At 43.8% G+C, this 14,489-nt stretch overlaps 1 protein-coding gene across 2 annotated transcripts; it reads left to right on the top strand.

Moving 5' to 3' along the window:
* The first annotated feature begins 438 nt into the window (after nucleotides 1-438).
* Nucleotides 439-14,456, top strand: TBPL2 (TATA-box binding protein like 2). Of its 2 annotated transcripts, none has more exons than XM_080992159.1 (7): nucleotides 439-1,059; nucleotides 4,735-5,141; nucleotides 7,107-7,194; nucleotides 7,822-7,913; nucleotides 11,056-11,223; nucleotides 12,259-12,353; nucleotides 14,094-14,456. In XM_080992159.1, the coding sequence occupies exons 1-7, from the start codon at nucleotides 1,009-1,011 to the stop codon at nucleotides 14,171-14,173; spliced, it is 981 nt and encodes a 326-aa protein (XP_080848285.1). In that variant the 5' UTR covers nucleotides 439-1,008; the 3' UTR covers nucleotides 14,174-14,456. The 2 variants fall into 2 exon arrangements, with proteins under 2 accessions (XP_080848285.1, XP_080848286.1); XM_080992160.1 differs by lacking the exon at nucleotides 439-1,059 and adding an exon at nucleotides 2,127-2,350.
* The last annotated feature ends 33 nt before the right edge of the window (nucleotides 14,457-14,489 follow it).

Genomic DNA, 14,489 nt, shown 5'->3' with positions numbered 1-14,489 from the left:
ACAATAATTCATCAAATATTAAAAACTTTCCCTAAACATGGCTGCCTGTTTCTGGTGTGGATGTGACCCAAGACAAAGACTCTCCTTGTTCTCCAGGAAGCCATGTCCAAGATTATCCTGCTGCTGAGATGCATGCACTTTTTTTGATATTTTTTTATTTATACTTTTCGACTTCATACATTTCACTGATTTTATACATTTCACTAATTTTACAATCATTTTATCTGGAAATATTCAACCAACCATTTCCATTCTTTTATTTAAAAAATGGTTATCTTGATTTCTTAACTCTTCTGGCAAATTTCGCCATTTCTGCAGATTCCATAAGTTTTTGTATCCATTCTTCCTTTGCTGGGACTTCTGCTTCTTTCCATTCCTTAACATTTTTGTTGCTGTAGTAGCGTACATGAACATACATGTGGAGAGATGCATGCTTTTATACACAACCGCATTAGCAAATGCCCATGAACCAAACTCTGAGCAGACACTTTTTTTCACAGACAAGCTATTTTCATGCCTGTTTTAACTATTTGGCTCCCCATGGAAAAACATGGAGGTTGTTGCCGTGATGTAAAGGGGCTCATTGAACTACAATTCCCAGGCTACGCTGGGGAAAGTTGCGCCTTTTGAAGCCAGTTTAATTTCGAAGCCTTTATATGACTCAAGTTCTGTTGCACACCGTCAAATGGAAGTCAGGTGTTATAGTATGACCAGCACAGCTTTGCTTAGGTAAGCCTGTGAGATTCTCCTACATATACCAACGGATCTAGAGAGCAGTCAGGAGAAATCTCCCAGTGAATAGCTGCTCAGGCTTCCTAAGACCACCTGATTCCCTTTTCTCCAATTAAGGGGGTTTCTTAATTTAACTCACCTGTAGTCATTTACTCCCAACATCACCAGCTGGAGAGATGATCTCCAGGTTGCTACAGCAGTTTCCACCTTCTTTCTCCATCGATACTGTAACTGGAAACCGTTGACCTCCTCTTCTTTGGAATAGGGAAACCAAGCATGGATGAGGATTTATCCCTGGAAAACTACCTGGACCAGTGTACAGGCCAGGTAAAATGAAGGATGCTTGGGCTTAATCCATTTTGAAAGGGCAACTGTTTTTCCTGCTAGTATTGTCAGACCTTAGTAAAAGGCGGCTATCTGCTTTTTACTGTGGAACTAGCAAAACTCCCAGTCACGCTATTGGAACAAGTTGAGCAAGTGTGTTGTTTCCACATTGATTTTGATGGATTCTGGTCATATTATTTCTGTTCTGCTCCTATTGCTTAGCATTTAGGAACATAGGAATATACCTTATATTGATTCAGCCTATTGGTTCATGTGGCCCAGTAGGGAGAAAGGTTTAAGGCAGGAGTTTGTCCCAGTCCCAGGTGGGATGTGTGAGGATACAAGAATTTTGGGACATAATATACAACGAACTTAAAAAGATCTTTAAATTCTCCTTTCAAAAAAACCCCAGAAGGCTTTCTGGTAGGCATTATGTCCACTGAAATACAAAAAAACTTTAGAACCATCTTTATGTTTGCAACCACGGCGGCCAGAATTGTGGTAGCAAAAAATTGGAAAGGTGACTTAATTCCTACAAAGCTTGACCGACAGGTGAAGATGATAGAATACCTGGAACTGGCGAAAATGACTGGGAGAATAAGAAAGTCAGAAAGTGAGCAAAGAATGGACAATATTGAAAGAATATTTAAAACAATACTGTGGAAATGCAAATCTCCTGGCAGGTATAGATTGAACCTTGAATATTAAAGAGAATTATAAATGTAAAAAATTGTTCCTGAGATGTAATAGATATAATAGAAAGTGCATATAGGTTAAGAATATTTAGAAAGCACAATGAGGTGATTCGGAAGTCAAAAATATGTGTGATGTTAGGTGATGTGTAGCCAATTAATGTTGTCATTGTGGTATTGTTTTTTCTGTTTGTGTTGCATGTTTTGCAATTAATAATAATAATAATAATAATAATAATAAAGAGTTTGCCCCAGTCATCCATCAGGGATTGGACCTGGGATCTTTGGCATTAAAAGTATGTGCTGCACCACTGAGCTATGAACATGACTAAGTAAGCTGGGCAAATCTAATTACCGTATTCCCAAATTGCAGATAGCGAGCTGAGGCTGAGTGTTAGACGTTCTAAGAAGGGAAAGTGTGTCGGAATGTGTGGGATAGCGCTTAATTTGACACAACACCATCTAACCTCCCCACAATCAAATCGGAATAAATGCCCAGAATCTGAATAAATGCCCAGTAGCTGTGGGTGTTGAGGTTTGAGAGAAACGGCAGCTTTGAAGTGGACAGTTAGTGAGTTGGCAAGAAGCCAAGTGATGCAAGAGTAAGTGAGGAAGTCTGCTTGGAGACAGGGAAGCCTAGCAACCGTAGCTGTCAACTTTTCCCTTTTTTTAAGGGAAATCCTATTCGGAATAAGGGGATTTCCCTTTAAAAAAGGGAAACGTTGACAGCTATGCTAGCAACAGGTGGTGATTGGCTAAAAGTTTTCCCTTATAAGCAGCATGACACAGTAGTTTGGTGATGGAGTTGTTGTAAACAAAAATTGCCCTTTTCCCTTATGGGATATCCAAGAGCCCATATAGAGTCCTTACAAAGGTTCTCTATTGGTAGGAGAGAATAACAGAGGCCAACCAGAGAATATTGAGAAGCAAAGCAGCTAGTAAGCTTGATCTTTATTGATCTGTTGCAACAGGGTGCTCCCCTCAAACGCAGGAAAGGAGGAGGACCCAGAACCAAGGTGTGGCTGCCCTTATATAGACATTTTAAATTCCTTGCCCTGGAGCTCAAGACCACCCCCAGAAACATCATACATACATCACAGAAGGGGTGTAACCTAAGACCACCACCCAGATACATCATACCTACATCACAGAAAAGGCAGTCTAAAACAGAAATTTGAATGTTGTTTTTCTCCTGTCTGGCAGGTCACTTGATTGGATTTCCTGGGGAGCCTGGCTAGTCTTTTGTAATGATAAATACTTAGTTCCTGGGCCAGGTCACAGGCTCACACCCTATTCATATCTTAAATGTGCCCTTAAGACAGGATTTGTGAGGAAAGAGACAATGGGGAGATTTCCCACTTTGACCTTGCAGAGAAAACATTTGGTCAGTTTAGGAATCAAAATGGTTCCAGGTCAGTCTTCCTGTGCTGATCTATAAAAAAATCCTTCCAGTAGCACCTTTAAGACCAACTAAGTTAGTTCTTGGTATGAGCTTTCGTGTGCAAGCACACTTCTTCAGATACGAGTAGCACCTTTAAGACCAACTAAGTTAGTTCTTGGTATGAGCTTTCGTGTGCAAGCACACTTCTTCAGATACGAGTAGCACCTTTAAGACCAACTAAGTTAGTTCTTGGTATGAGCTTTCGTGTGCAAGCACACTTCTTCAGATACCTGTGCTTGCACACGAAAGCTCATACCAAGAACTAACTTAGTTGGTCTTAAAGGTGCTACTGGAAGGATTTTTTTATTTTGATTATGGCAGACCAACACGGCTACCTATCTGTAACTGTGCTGATCTATGTAAGTGTTTGGTTGGTACACTTATGAACATTACCATATATCTAAGACCTCAAAATTCCTATCACAGAGTTCAGAGGTTGGTGTGTAGAGTAAGAATCAAGTCTGTGTGTATAGTAACTTGTACAAAACTGTGCTATACTCTGTATATAATAAAAGTAAATACAAATCAAGTTATTGTTCGGCAAGTTATGTTCCTGAGTTGTCATCCTGGACTACACGGACTCAGCAGCCGGTAGCAGAGAGTTTTGGCTGAGATCCACCAACAGTGGGTTCTATGCAGTAAACATGGCCCTGTGAGGAAAAAGCCATGGCTTTGCTCGAATTGTGGTCCTCTGCTGCTGCAGTGTATTTTGAACGTATTATTTTGGGGGATCTGGCGTAGAGGAAAGGTTTCCCCTGCTCCTAACACTAGAACCCATGGACCTCAAGTGAATGGTGGGGAAATTCAGGACAGATCAAAGAAAACACGCAGTGCACAGTTAAACTATGGAACTCATTGCCACAGGAGGAGGTGATGGACGCCAATCTAGATGGCCCTGAAAGAGAATTGGACCCATTTATAGCGAAGGGCGGGACACGGGTGGCGCTGTGGGTTAAACCACAGAACCTAGGGCTTGCCGATCAGAAGGTTGGCGGTTTGAATCCCCGCGATGGGGTGAGCTCCCGTTGCTCAGTCCCTGCTCCTGCCCACCTAGCAGTTCAAAAGCACGTCAAAGTGCAAGTAGATAAATAGGTACCACTCCAGCGGGAAGGGAAACGGCGTTTCCGTGCGCTGCTCTGGTTCGCCAGAATCGGCTTAGTCATGCTGGCCACATGACCCGGAAGCTGTACGCCGGCTCCCTCGGCCAATAAAGCGAGATGAGCGCAGCAACCCCAGAGTCGGTCACAACTGGACCTAATGGTCAGGGGTCCCTTTACCCTTTACCTATAGCGAAGGGCTTTTGGCAACTGCTAGTCACAATGGCTCGGCTCTGCCTCCACAGTTGCAGCAAAGCTTCTGAATCCCAGTTGCTGGAACCCACAGGAGGGAGAGCTGCTCTTGTGTTCGAATCTTGCCTGCTGGTTTCCCACAGGCAAGCCACTGTGAGAACAGGATGCTGGACTAGATGGGTCCAGCAGCCTCTTCTTATGTCCTATTAACGCAGAAGTGTGATGACTGTTTTTTCTCTCTCCCATGTTGTGATAGGATAACTTTCCACCGTCCAGCCCGCGCATTTCTGCTCCCATGAGCCCCTTTGCGGCAGACTTGCCTCCTTCCTCCTACCAGGGGGCAGCGTTTCATTCTCCGCCCGACCAGACCCACAACTTCTCGATTGACCTCAGCTTCCTGCCTGACTATTTAAGCCCGGATAACAAACATGAGGGCCGTGCAATGTCATTGGGAGAGCAGCACGGCTCTCAGTCAGGATCGCAAGACAGTGGCATCTTCCTGAATGGTAGTGGCCTGTCCCGACAGAGGGATGAAAACGCAACTCAACCATCGCCCGATGCTTCTAGGATGCCCGATGCCTCTGGGTCCCGTCTTCCCATGAACCCGATGACCCCTATGGCCTCTGCTTCAGAAAGTTCTTCTGGCATCGTCCCACAGTTGCAGTAGGTTCATTCCTGTTAGAGCGCCTTGAAGCTTGGGTGACTTAGATTGAAAGTCACTCTTGTAGTTTGTAGAGTTCAAAGGCTTTATTTATGCAGGAACTGTTTACGGGATGAGTGGAGATAGGAGAGAAATAGCAGACATCTCGTCTGGAGAGAACAGCAAACAACAAATGGCTCAGCTTTTAAGGGGTGGAGTTAACTTAAACACAGAGGCTTACCAAACAAGCACAGGAAAGCTCATACCAATAACAAACTTAGTTGGTCTCTAAGGTGCTACTGGAAGGAATTTTTTTATTTTGTTTCAACAAGTTCTAGTTAGCTTTCTACACAAATAGTGCCCCCTGGTGGGTTAAAGTTATATGTGTATTAAGTACAAAATCAATAGATTGAAATATGGTTGCTTTTGGGATGCGGGTGGTACTGTGGGTTAAACCACAGAGCCTAGGACTTGCAGATCAGAAGGTCGACGGTTCGAATCCCCGCGACGGGTTGAGCTCCCGTTGCTCGGTCCCTGCTCCTGCCAACCTAGCAGTTCAAAAGCACGTCAAAGTGCAAGTAGATAAATAGGTACCGCTCCGGCGGGAAGGTAAACGGCGTTTCTGTGCGTTGCTCTGGTTCGCCAGAAGTGGCTTAGTCATCCTGGCCACATGACCAGCTATATGCCAGCTCCCTCGGCCAATAAAGCGAGATGAGCGCAGCAACCCCAGAGTCGGTCACGACTGGACCTTATGGTCAGGGGTCCTTTTACCTTTACCTTTACCATGGTTGCTTTTATCCAGCAAATCATTAATTGTTTTTTTTTAATTGTTATTTTTCTATGTTTTTGGTTGTTCTTATTTTTATCTGAAGCCACCTTTTGTCCCCATCAGGGAAAAAGGCAGGGTATTACTACTACTACTACTACTACTACTACTACTACTGCTAGCCACTTGAGGGCCTTCTCCCTAAGCAAGTGGGAGCCTGCCTCCAGGTTGCTAAGCAATGGCAACACATTCTCTTCACTCTTGTTTGCTTATCTTTAACTCTCAGGTTCTATTTTAAAATGTGCATTGGGGGTGCTTTGAATGTACGGTGGTACCTCAGTTTACGAACTTAATCCGTTCCGGAAGTCCGTTCTTAAACCAAAACCATTCTTAAACCAAGGCGCGCTTTCCCTAATGAGGCCTCCTGCCGCCAGTTCCCCACCCACCATTCGGCTTCTGTTCTTAGACCAAGGTAAAGTTTTCAAACCAAGACACTATTTCCGGTTTTGCAGAGTTTGTAAACCGAATCGTTCTTAAACCAGACTGTTCTTAAACCGAGGTACCACTGTGTTGTGTGAATGTTCCCAAACTAGCAAGGTCAAATTTATGCAATCCCAACAGATGTTGGTTGATTTCCCTGAACCAATTGCATCTAGAAATAAGAAGAGGAGGAGGAGTATGATGGACATTCAATTTATGGCTCAGTACTGAAAGGAATGGCAGATTTGCTGTGATGCATCCCATGAACTTTTCCCCCCAAAATTTTTTTTATTGCTTTTCCAAATTTATAAGAAAAAAAAGACATTACAAAAAACAGCAAAAGAAAACACATTACAGAACAAAAGAAAAACATAAAAAGAATTATTTCTTCCGAAACCCAAATTGCCTTACATTGTTAATTGACTTCCTCAGGTCCCCCCTAACTGAATTTCATTATATCACCTTGTAACAGTTCTCTAAAACCATATTTCTATTGAAATTGACTTCTTCCATTTACTATCCTCCTCTCTTTTATTAGTATTCTAGTCCTTAATGTTTTACAACACATTCTTATACTAATCCTTAGCCTATTTATTACTTTCAAGTGACTTCTAATTATCTTTTATGCATCCCATGAACTTATCCATGCCACTTCTAAGCACTAAAGGCACCTTTGTCAATCTGTTGCAGCCCCTCGTAAATGAAGTCTTCAATGTGCAATGTTTCTCCCTTGTTCTCCTAGGAATATAGTGGCCACTGTAAACTTGGCTTGTAAACTGGACCTCAAGAACATCGCCCTTCAAGCTAGGAATGCAGAATTCAACCCAAAGGTAAGCCCCAGGGAAGCTGTTTGGTGCCATGCCTCTGAGAAATTGTTCCCCTTTGAGATTCTGATTGGGCTCAGACTTGGTGGACTCTAGAGATGGAGGTGCTGGGGTACCCCAGTCGGTAGAACATGAGACTCTTAATCTCGGGATTATGAGTTTGAACCCCACGTTGGGCAAAAGATTGCTGCATTGCAGAAGGTTGGAGTACATGATCCTCGTGGTCTCTTCCAACTCTACAATTCTAGAATGTTGAACTATGACTTTGAGAGACCACGGTTCGAATCCCCACCCAGCCGTGAAGCTCATTGGGTGACCTTGAGCCAGTCACTATCTCTCAGCCTAGCCTACCTCACAGGTTTGTTGTGAGGATGAACTGGGGTGGAGGAGAACCTTGTACACAGCCTTGAACTCCTTGCTAGAAAAGGTGCCATATAAATGTAATAATAGAAAGAGCTTGTGGAAAACAGGTCTTGTAGATTCCTCCATTGCAAGAGCCTCAGAAATGAGAAGGATGAGCATGCGCAGAGCGCACCTGTCGGGTCAAACCTCTGTATTTCATAAGATACTGCCAGAGGCACTTGTCTAAAACAGATCCACAAGGTGGTAATCTGGTTTTTTCCTGAACTTTAGAGGTTTGCCGCTGTGATCATGCGAATTCGAGAACCAAGGACAACAGCCCTCATATTTAGTTCCGGCAAAATGGTCTGCACAGGAGCGAAAAGGTAAGACTTTACTATGAACCCAGAATAAACGGGGCACTGACATGGCGGGCAGGATTGAGGTTTCTGCAAATCTTAGCTTTCTTTCTCTCCTTCCTTTTAAAATACGTTTTGCCTAGCCATGTGACTCTGAAAATAATAATAATAATAATAATAATAATAATAATAATAATAATGTTTATTTATACCCCGCCCTCCCCAGCCAAGGCCGGGCTCAGGGCGGCTAACAAGCAATAATAAAAACAAGTTGAATGAATACAACTTTAAAAAACAAGATTAAAATACAACATTGAAATATTGAAACATTAAAATATTAAAATGCAGCCTCATCACAGGAGGAGAAAGAAAAAAGGAAAAAGAAAGAGGGGGAGGGAATCTAATTGGCTCCAAGCCAAAGGCCAGGTGGAACAACTCTGTCTTACAGGCTCTGCAGAAAGAAATCAGATCCCGCAGGGCCCTGGTCTCATGAGGCAGAGCATTCCACCAGGCCGGGGCCAGTGTTGAAAAGGCCCTGGCTCTGGTTGAGGCTAATCAGACTTCCTTAGGGCCCGGGACCACTAGGGTGTTGCTATTTATGGACCTTGAGGCTCTCCGTGGGGCATACCGGGAGAGGCGGTCCCGTAGGTACGAGGGTCCTAGGCCGTGAAGGGCTTTAAAGGTCAAAACCAGAACCTTAAACCTGACCCTGTAATATAAGGGTTGGAAGTGTTGTGGGTGATGCAAGTGAAATACTGGAGGCCGGGTTGCGATTAGTAGGATATACAATAGTTAGAGAGTGTACCTTTTCACTGCCCACATAGTTCTCTGCCCCTCCCAAAGGATAGCAGAAAGCCTGTAATAAACGGTTGAAAGTCAGCACGTATATATTTGTTTGATTTGAATAATGTTTACATTGCACATTTCACAGAAGAAAACGGAGACATGATTGAAACACCCCAATTCTCAGGTCCCAGTTATAACTTTCCAAGCGCTCTGAACAAATACCAAGAAATAGGGTCTGTCCTGACAGATAAATAAATAGGAACAACTGGAATAATGTGGGAAACATTTTGTTTGCTTGTAAGCAATTTTACCCCACAGTGTGGTTGAAAAAGGCTCCCAGAGAACCTTACAAATGTCACTAACAAGCCTGTCTCTGCCCTCAGGCCCACAATGTAAAGGAAATGAGCCAAAAGGAAAAGATATTTATTGGGGGGGGGGGGCATTGATATTGTGCATTTGGAAGCAGTAGGGTGAATAAAAATGGACCCTTCTTGAAATAAGAATTGTCCAGTCCAAAAAGAAGGTTCAAAAGCTTTACTAATAGAACTTGTTGCAAAACAGACTTGCAACAGTAATGTTACATCCAAATTATTGCATAGTATCATATGCTTGTCCATGCATAGGTTAAACATCTTAGAAACATGAAATTACTTCACCCAGAGCTGAAAACAAAGCTCTGCCTCTTCCACAGCCTGTATTATACTCTGAAGCTGCGTTTCTGGAGAGAATCAATTGCACACCTTTCTCTCCAGCTGCTTCCAGGGAGAGAGCAAAAACCAACTCAGACAAAATGGAGATTTGCAACCGAATACCTTTCTCATTTGATCTAAGCTAAAACTCCATGTGTGAGCTTGCAGAAAGACATTCTAAGTTAATTATAATCTCTTAGGCTCTCTGTTCCTCTTGCTTAGCTTCAATGGAATTTTCCAAAGTTGCAGCTGCAGCAATACATATACAGAATTATTTTTCATTTTGATGTACAATTAAATAATTCCACATTTATTTATTTATTTATTTATTTATTTATTTATTTATTTATTTATTTGTTATACCCTGCCCATCTGGCTGAATTTCCCCAGCCACTCTGGGAAGCTCCCAATAGAGTGTTAAAAACAATACAGCATTAAGTATTAAAAACTTCCCTAAACAGGGCTGCCTTTGGATGTCTTTTAAAGATAAGATAGCTGTTTTTTCCTTCACATCTGGTGGGAGGGCATTCTACAGGGCGGGTGCCACTACCGAGAAGGCCCTCTGTCTGGTTTCCTGAAACTTGGCTTCTTGCAATGAGGGAACCGCCAGAAGGCTCTCGGCGCTGGATCTCAGTGTCTGGGCTGAACGATGGGGGTGGAGACACTCCTTCAGGTATACAGGACCAAGGCCGTTTAGGGCTTTAAAGGTCAGCACCAACACTTTAAATTGTGCTCGGAAACGTGCTGGGAGCCAATGCAGATCTCTCAGGACTGGTGTTATGTGGTCCCGGCGGCTGCTCCCAGTCACCAGTCTAGCTGCCGCATTCTGGATTAGTTGCAGTTTCCGGGTCACCTTCAAAGGTAGCCCCACTTAATGGGGAGCGGGGAGCAAACTCAGGCCACTAGACCAGCTGGGATGGGAACTGGCTCAAGGAGAGAAGTCAAAAGTTGCAGCCTCTCAGCAGAGTCAATGGGGTGGCCCTGCTCCCTTGGTTCCCTCTACAGCAGCCTGATGGAAGGTTTGCTGTCCAATGACAGCTGTTGGAGGGGAAGCCTGATAGAGCTGGCTTCTCAGCCAAGCAGATGATGTTCCTGCTAGCCTTCTCTCCCTTCTGCTGTAACCTGATGGAACCATTGCCAAGCACAGACCAACCTATAGCCCTCCTCAAACCATAGCTGTCAAGCGTCCCTTATTTGGCGGGACAGTCCCTTATCCCAGCGCCGTGTCCTGCTGCTTTCCCTTATTGATGATGTCCCTTAAATTTCCCGGGTTTCAAAGGAAGCAGCTCCTCTCCCTCCCTCCCTGCCAGCCAGGAAGGAGGGAGGCTCCAGCTGTGTTGCTGGAGTCTAAGGAGTCTAAGAACGACTGGGGGGTGGAGCTTGCATGCCTTGTGCTGATCAAATTGGCCGTGTTGCCTGGGGACTCGCCTTTGCTCAGCTCTTCCCAGCGGAGAGGTGACGGTGGTTTCCCTTGCTGCATCCCCTTTGCCGGGTTGCTGCGCTATGGGAACCACCACTTGAGGCTTCGTTTGGCTGCTGGTTGACTAAAATCCCTTATTTTGCCTGCTGATCCCTTATTTTCGAGGCTGCTGGTCCCTTATTTTCAAATCTGTAAGTTGACAGCTATGCCTCAAACCTTTTGTGGCTGGATTTCTGCCGCACCCCCCTTTTTGTGTGTGTGTGTGAACCTGCAGCGAAGAACAGTCACGGCTGGCAGCGAGGAAGTACGCCCGTGTGGTGCAGAAGCTTGGATTCCCTGCTAAGTTCCTGGATTTCAAAATACAGAACATGGTGGGCAGCTGCGATGTAAGATTTCCCATCCGGCTCGAAGGCCTGGTTCTCACACATCAGCAATTCAGTAGGTACGTCCATCCATGCTGCTGTTGGAAAGGAAAACAGAACATTTGCTCTTCCTGTTTTGGGGAAAATGCTGGAAATAGCTTGTGGGTGTTGGAAACCAGGGAGCACTTTGCCCTCAGGGCAAGATAACGTTCTAGTCCTCTGCTGCTTTATAATAATAATAATTTATTATTTGTACCCCGCCCATCTAGCTGGGTTTCCCCAGCCACTCTGGGCAGCTTCCACAAAGGCCAAAAAATACACTAAGATGTCACACATTAAAAACTTCCCTGAACAGGGCTGCCTTAAGATGTCTTCTGAATGTCAGGTAGTTGTTTATCTCTTTGACATCTGGTGGGAGGGCGTTCCACAGGGCGGGTGCCACTACCGAGAAGGCCCTCTGCCTGGTTCCCTGTAGCTTTGCTTCTCGCAATGAGGGAACTGCCAGAAGGCCCTCGGAGCTGGACCTCAGTGTCCGGGTAGAACGATGGGGGTGGAGACGCTCCTTCAGATATACTGGGCCGAGGCCGTTTAGGGCTTTCAAGGTCAGCACCAACACTTTGAATTGTGCTCGGAAACGTACTGGGAGCCAATGTAGGTCTTTCAAGACCAGTGTTATGTGGTCTCAGCGGCCGCCCCCAGTCACCAGTCTAGCTGCCGCCTTCTGGATTAGTTTTAGTTTCTGGGTCACCTTCAAAGGTAGCCCCACGTAGCCCCATTTACACTGCTTGTGAATGGAGGGCTTGTATCATTGTGGTGTGCAATGGATTTGGAGTAAGCAGTCATATGAACATAGCCTGGTGTTGATATTGTATCCTCTCACATAATTCCACACTGATGCTTGCAGGCTCTGCTAACGTGGACTACCTGTGTCCCTCATGACCTTTTCAGAAGCTGCTTCCTCCCTTTTCCTTTCGAAGAGGGTAGACGCTCTTTTGATATCTCACTTCCCCCTTTCTGATGCATTAAACCCCAAAGTCACATAAAACCCTCCCATTAGTCACATACAATGCCAAATGACTTTCTAACTTCATTCATTTTAATTCTTTCTTAAACAGCTATGAACCAGAACTGTTTCCTGGCCTCATTTATCGAATGGTCAAACCACGGATTGTATTGCTTATCTTTGTGTCCGGAAAAGTTGTATTAACTGGTAAGTGATGTATACAGCGCAAACTATTGACCTAGGAGTTTGCATGTGAAGGCTATAGGCACAGTCTGTCGGAAACATCTCCAGCGTGAGCCCTGCTGAAACGTATGGGAGCTGTAAAATCGGACATCTTACATTTGTTCTACTAAAATTGCACCGTGTGACAATCACTGCAATCCTATACCTATCTATTCAGAAGTCCCACTGAATTCAGGGGGGCTTATGCCTAGGTTAGTGGTATTGGACTGCAGCCTGAGAACAGTTTCATTTTATTTTTTTATGCTTGGAATGCATTGCTTGTGAAAGTTTATGCAGGAGAGAGATAGAGCCCAACTGCTAAGCTATACACCCAGGTCAGTGTAGTGTGATCATCTCTGTTTACTGCTGTGTGAAATGTGAAAAGCATTTTAAGCATCACTTCTGCCCTAAAACTATAAGGAAGAGAAGAATTTAAGGTCCTTTTCTGAATCCTGCAAAAATATTAAAGGTAAAGGTAAAGGACCCCTGACAGTTAAGTCCAGTCATGAACAGCTCTGGGGTTGCGGCGCTCATCTCGCTATACTGACGGAGGGAGCCGAAGTTTGTCTATTTATTGACCTATTTATCTACTTGCACTTTGATGTGCTTTCGAACTGCTAGGTTGGCAGGAGCAGGGACCGAGCAACGGGAGCTCACCCCGTCGCAGGGATTCGAACTGCCAACCTTTTGATCAGCAAGCCCAAGACTCAGTGGTTTAGACCACAGCGCCACCCGCTGTGTCTAAATACATAATAATATGTATTTTACATAACATATATTATTATGTAATTTTATTTTATTATGTACAGTGGTATCTCGGGTTACATACGCTTCAGGTTACATATGCTTCAGGTTACACACTCCATTAACCCAGAAATAGTGCTTCAGGTTAAGAACTTTGCTTCAGGATAAGAACAGAAATCGGGCTCCGGCAGCGCGGCAGCAGCAGGAGGCCCCATTAGCTAAAGTGGTGCTTCAGGTTAAAAACAGTTTCAGGTTAAGAACGGACCTCCGGAACGAATTAAGTTCTTAACCTGAGGTACCACTGTAATATTTTATTATATATTATGTAAAATTATGCAATTTTACATAATATATCATATGTACATTGTTGTTGTTGTTTAGTCATTTAGTCGTGTCCGACTCTTCGTGACCCCATGGACCAGAGCACATACATAATGGTGATAGGATAAGTGTGTGTGTGTGTGTGTGTGTGTATACACCACATGTGAGAAGCAGGAAACAGGATAGCTGTTTTAGGGGGAAAGTGAATAGTGTACATTCTTAATAAAAAAACTATTGATTTCTCATTGAAATGGATAGCTGGCAGGTTTAAGAAAAATGAACCCAAACAGAATGCTGTGGTGGCATCTAGGGAAAATAAATGTGAGATAGATTTGTCTCTGTTCAGGCCAGGTGCAAGATGCTGAACTAGAAAAACAGTTTGTCCAAGCTGACATGGTAATTAACATTATAGGCCAGGAACTGACAAGGAAGGAAGGTGTCATCTACTATGGTAGGCTTTTCAACCAGTCTAGTGGAGATGATCGAAAACCATCCCACTCTGATAATGGAGTTCAAAAGGGCTGCGCTATGGAAAATTTCCCCCCATTTCCCCCTTCAACTTTACTCTCCTGGCAGAGAACATTTTTAGGGCATTGCTCCTAACTTCATTTCATTTCTTATGAATGTTATTAATGCTCATTTCAAAACCATTTTTCCTAGGTGCGAAATACCGTTCTGAAATATATGAAGCATTTGAAAACATCTATCCAATCCTGAAGGGCTTTAAGAAAGCTTCCTAATTTTTTTCTGATAAATTGTATAGTTTAGGTGAGTTTTAGCATCAAGTACAAAATTCTCAAACACACAAATTGACTGTTGACAGTCAAATACCTCTAATCCTCTGTTACAGTTTGACGCCATCAGTCTGTTTCATTGTATTCTTCTTCTTGTGAATTCCTTATAGAAAAAAGGCTATGAATTTTGAACAGTGTGAAATGTGATAAAAGAGATATGAAATACAAAAACTAGTTCTGTAAGAATGCTTTAGGGAACGGGTTAGCGTCTTGGAATACTGTTGAAATTGAAATGTTCCCCATTTTTTAAATGTGTTTTTGT

Source organism: Podarcis pityusensis, assembly GCF_964106645.2.
Source record: "Podarcis pityusensis genome assembly, chromosome: 1".
In the NCBI taxonomy this organism is placed as follows: Eukaryota; Metazoa; Chordata; class Lepidosauria; order Squamata; family Lacertidae; genus Podarcis; species Podarcis pityusensis.
The sequence above is the reverse complement of the archived record's forward strand: the minus strand, read 5'-3'. Positions and strand labels throughout refer to the sequence as shown.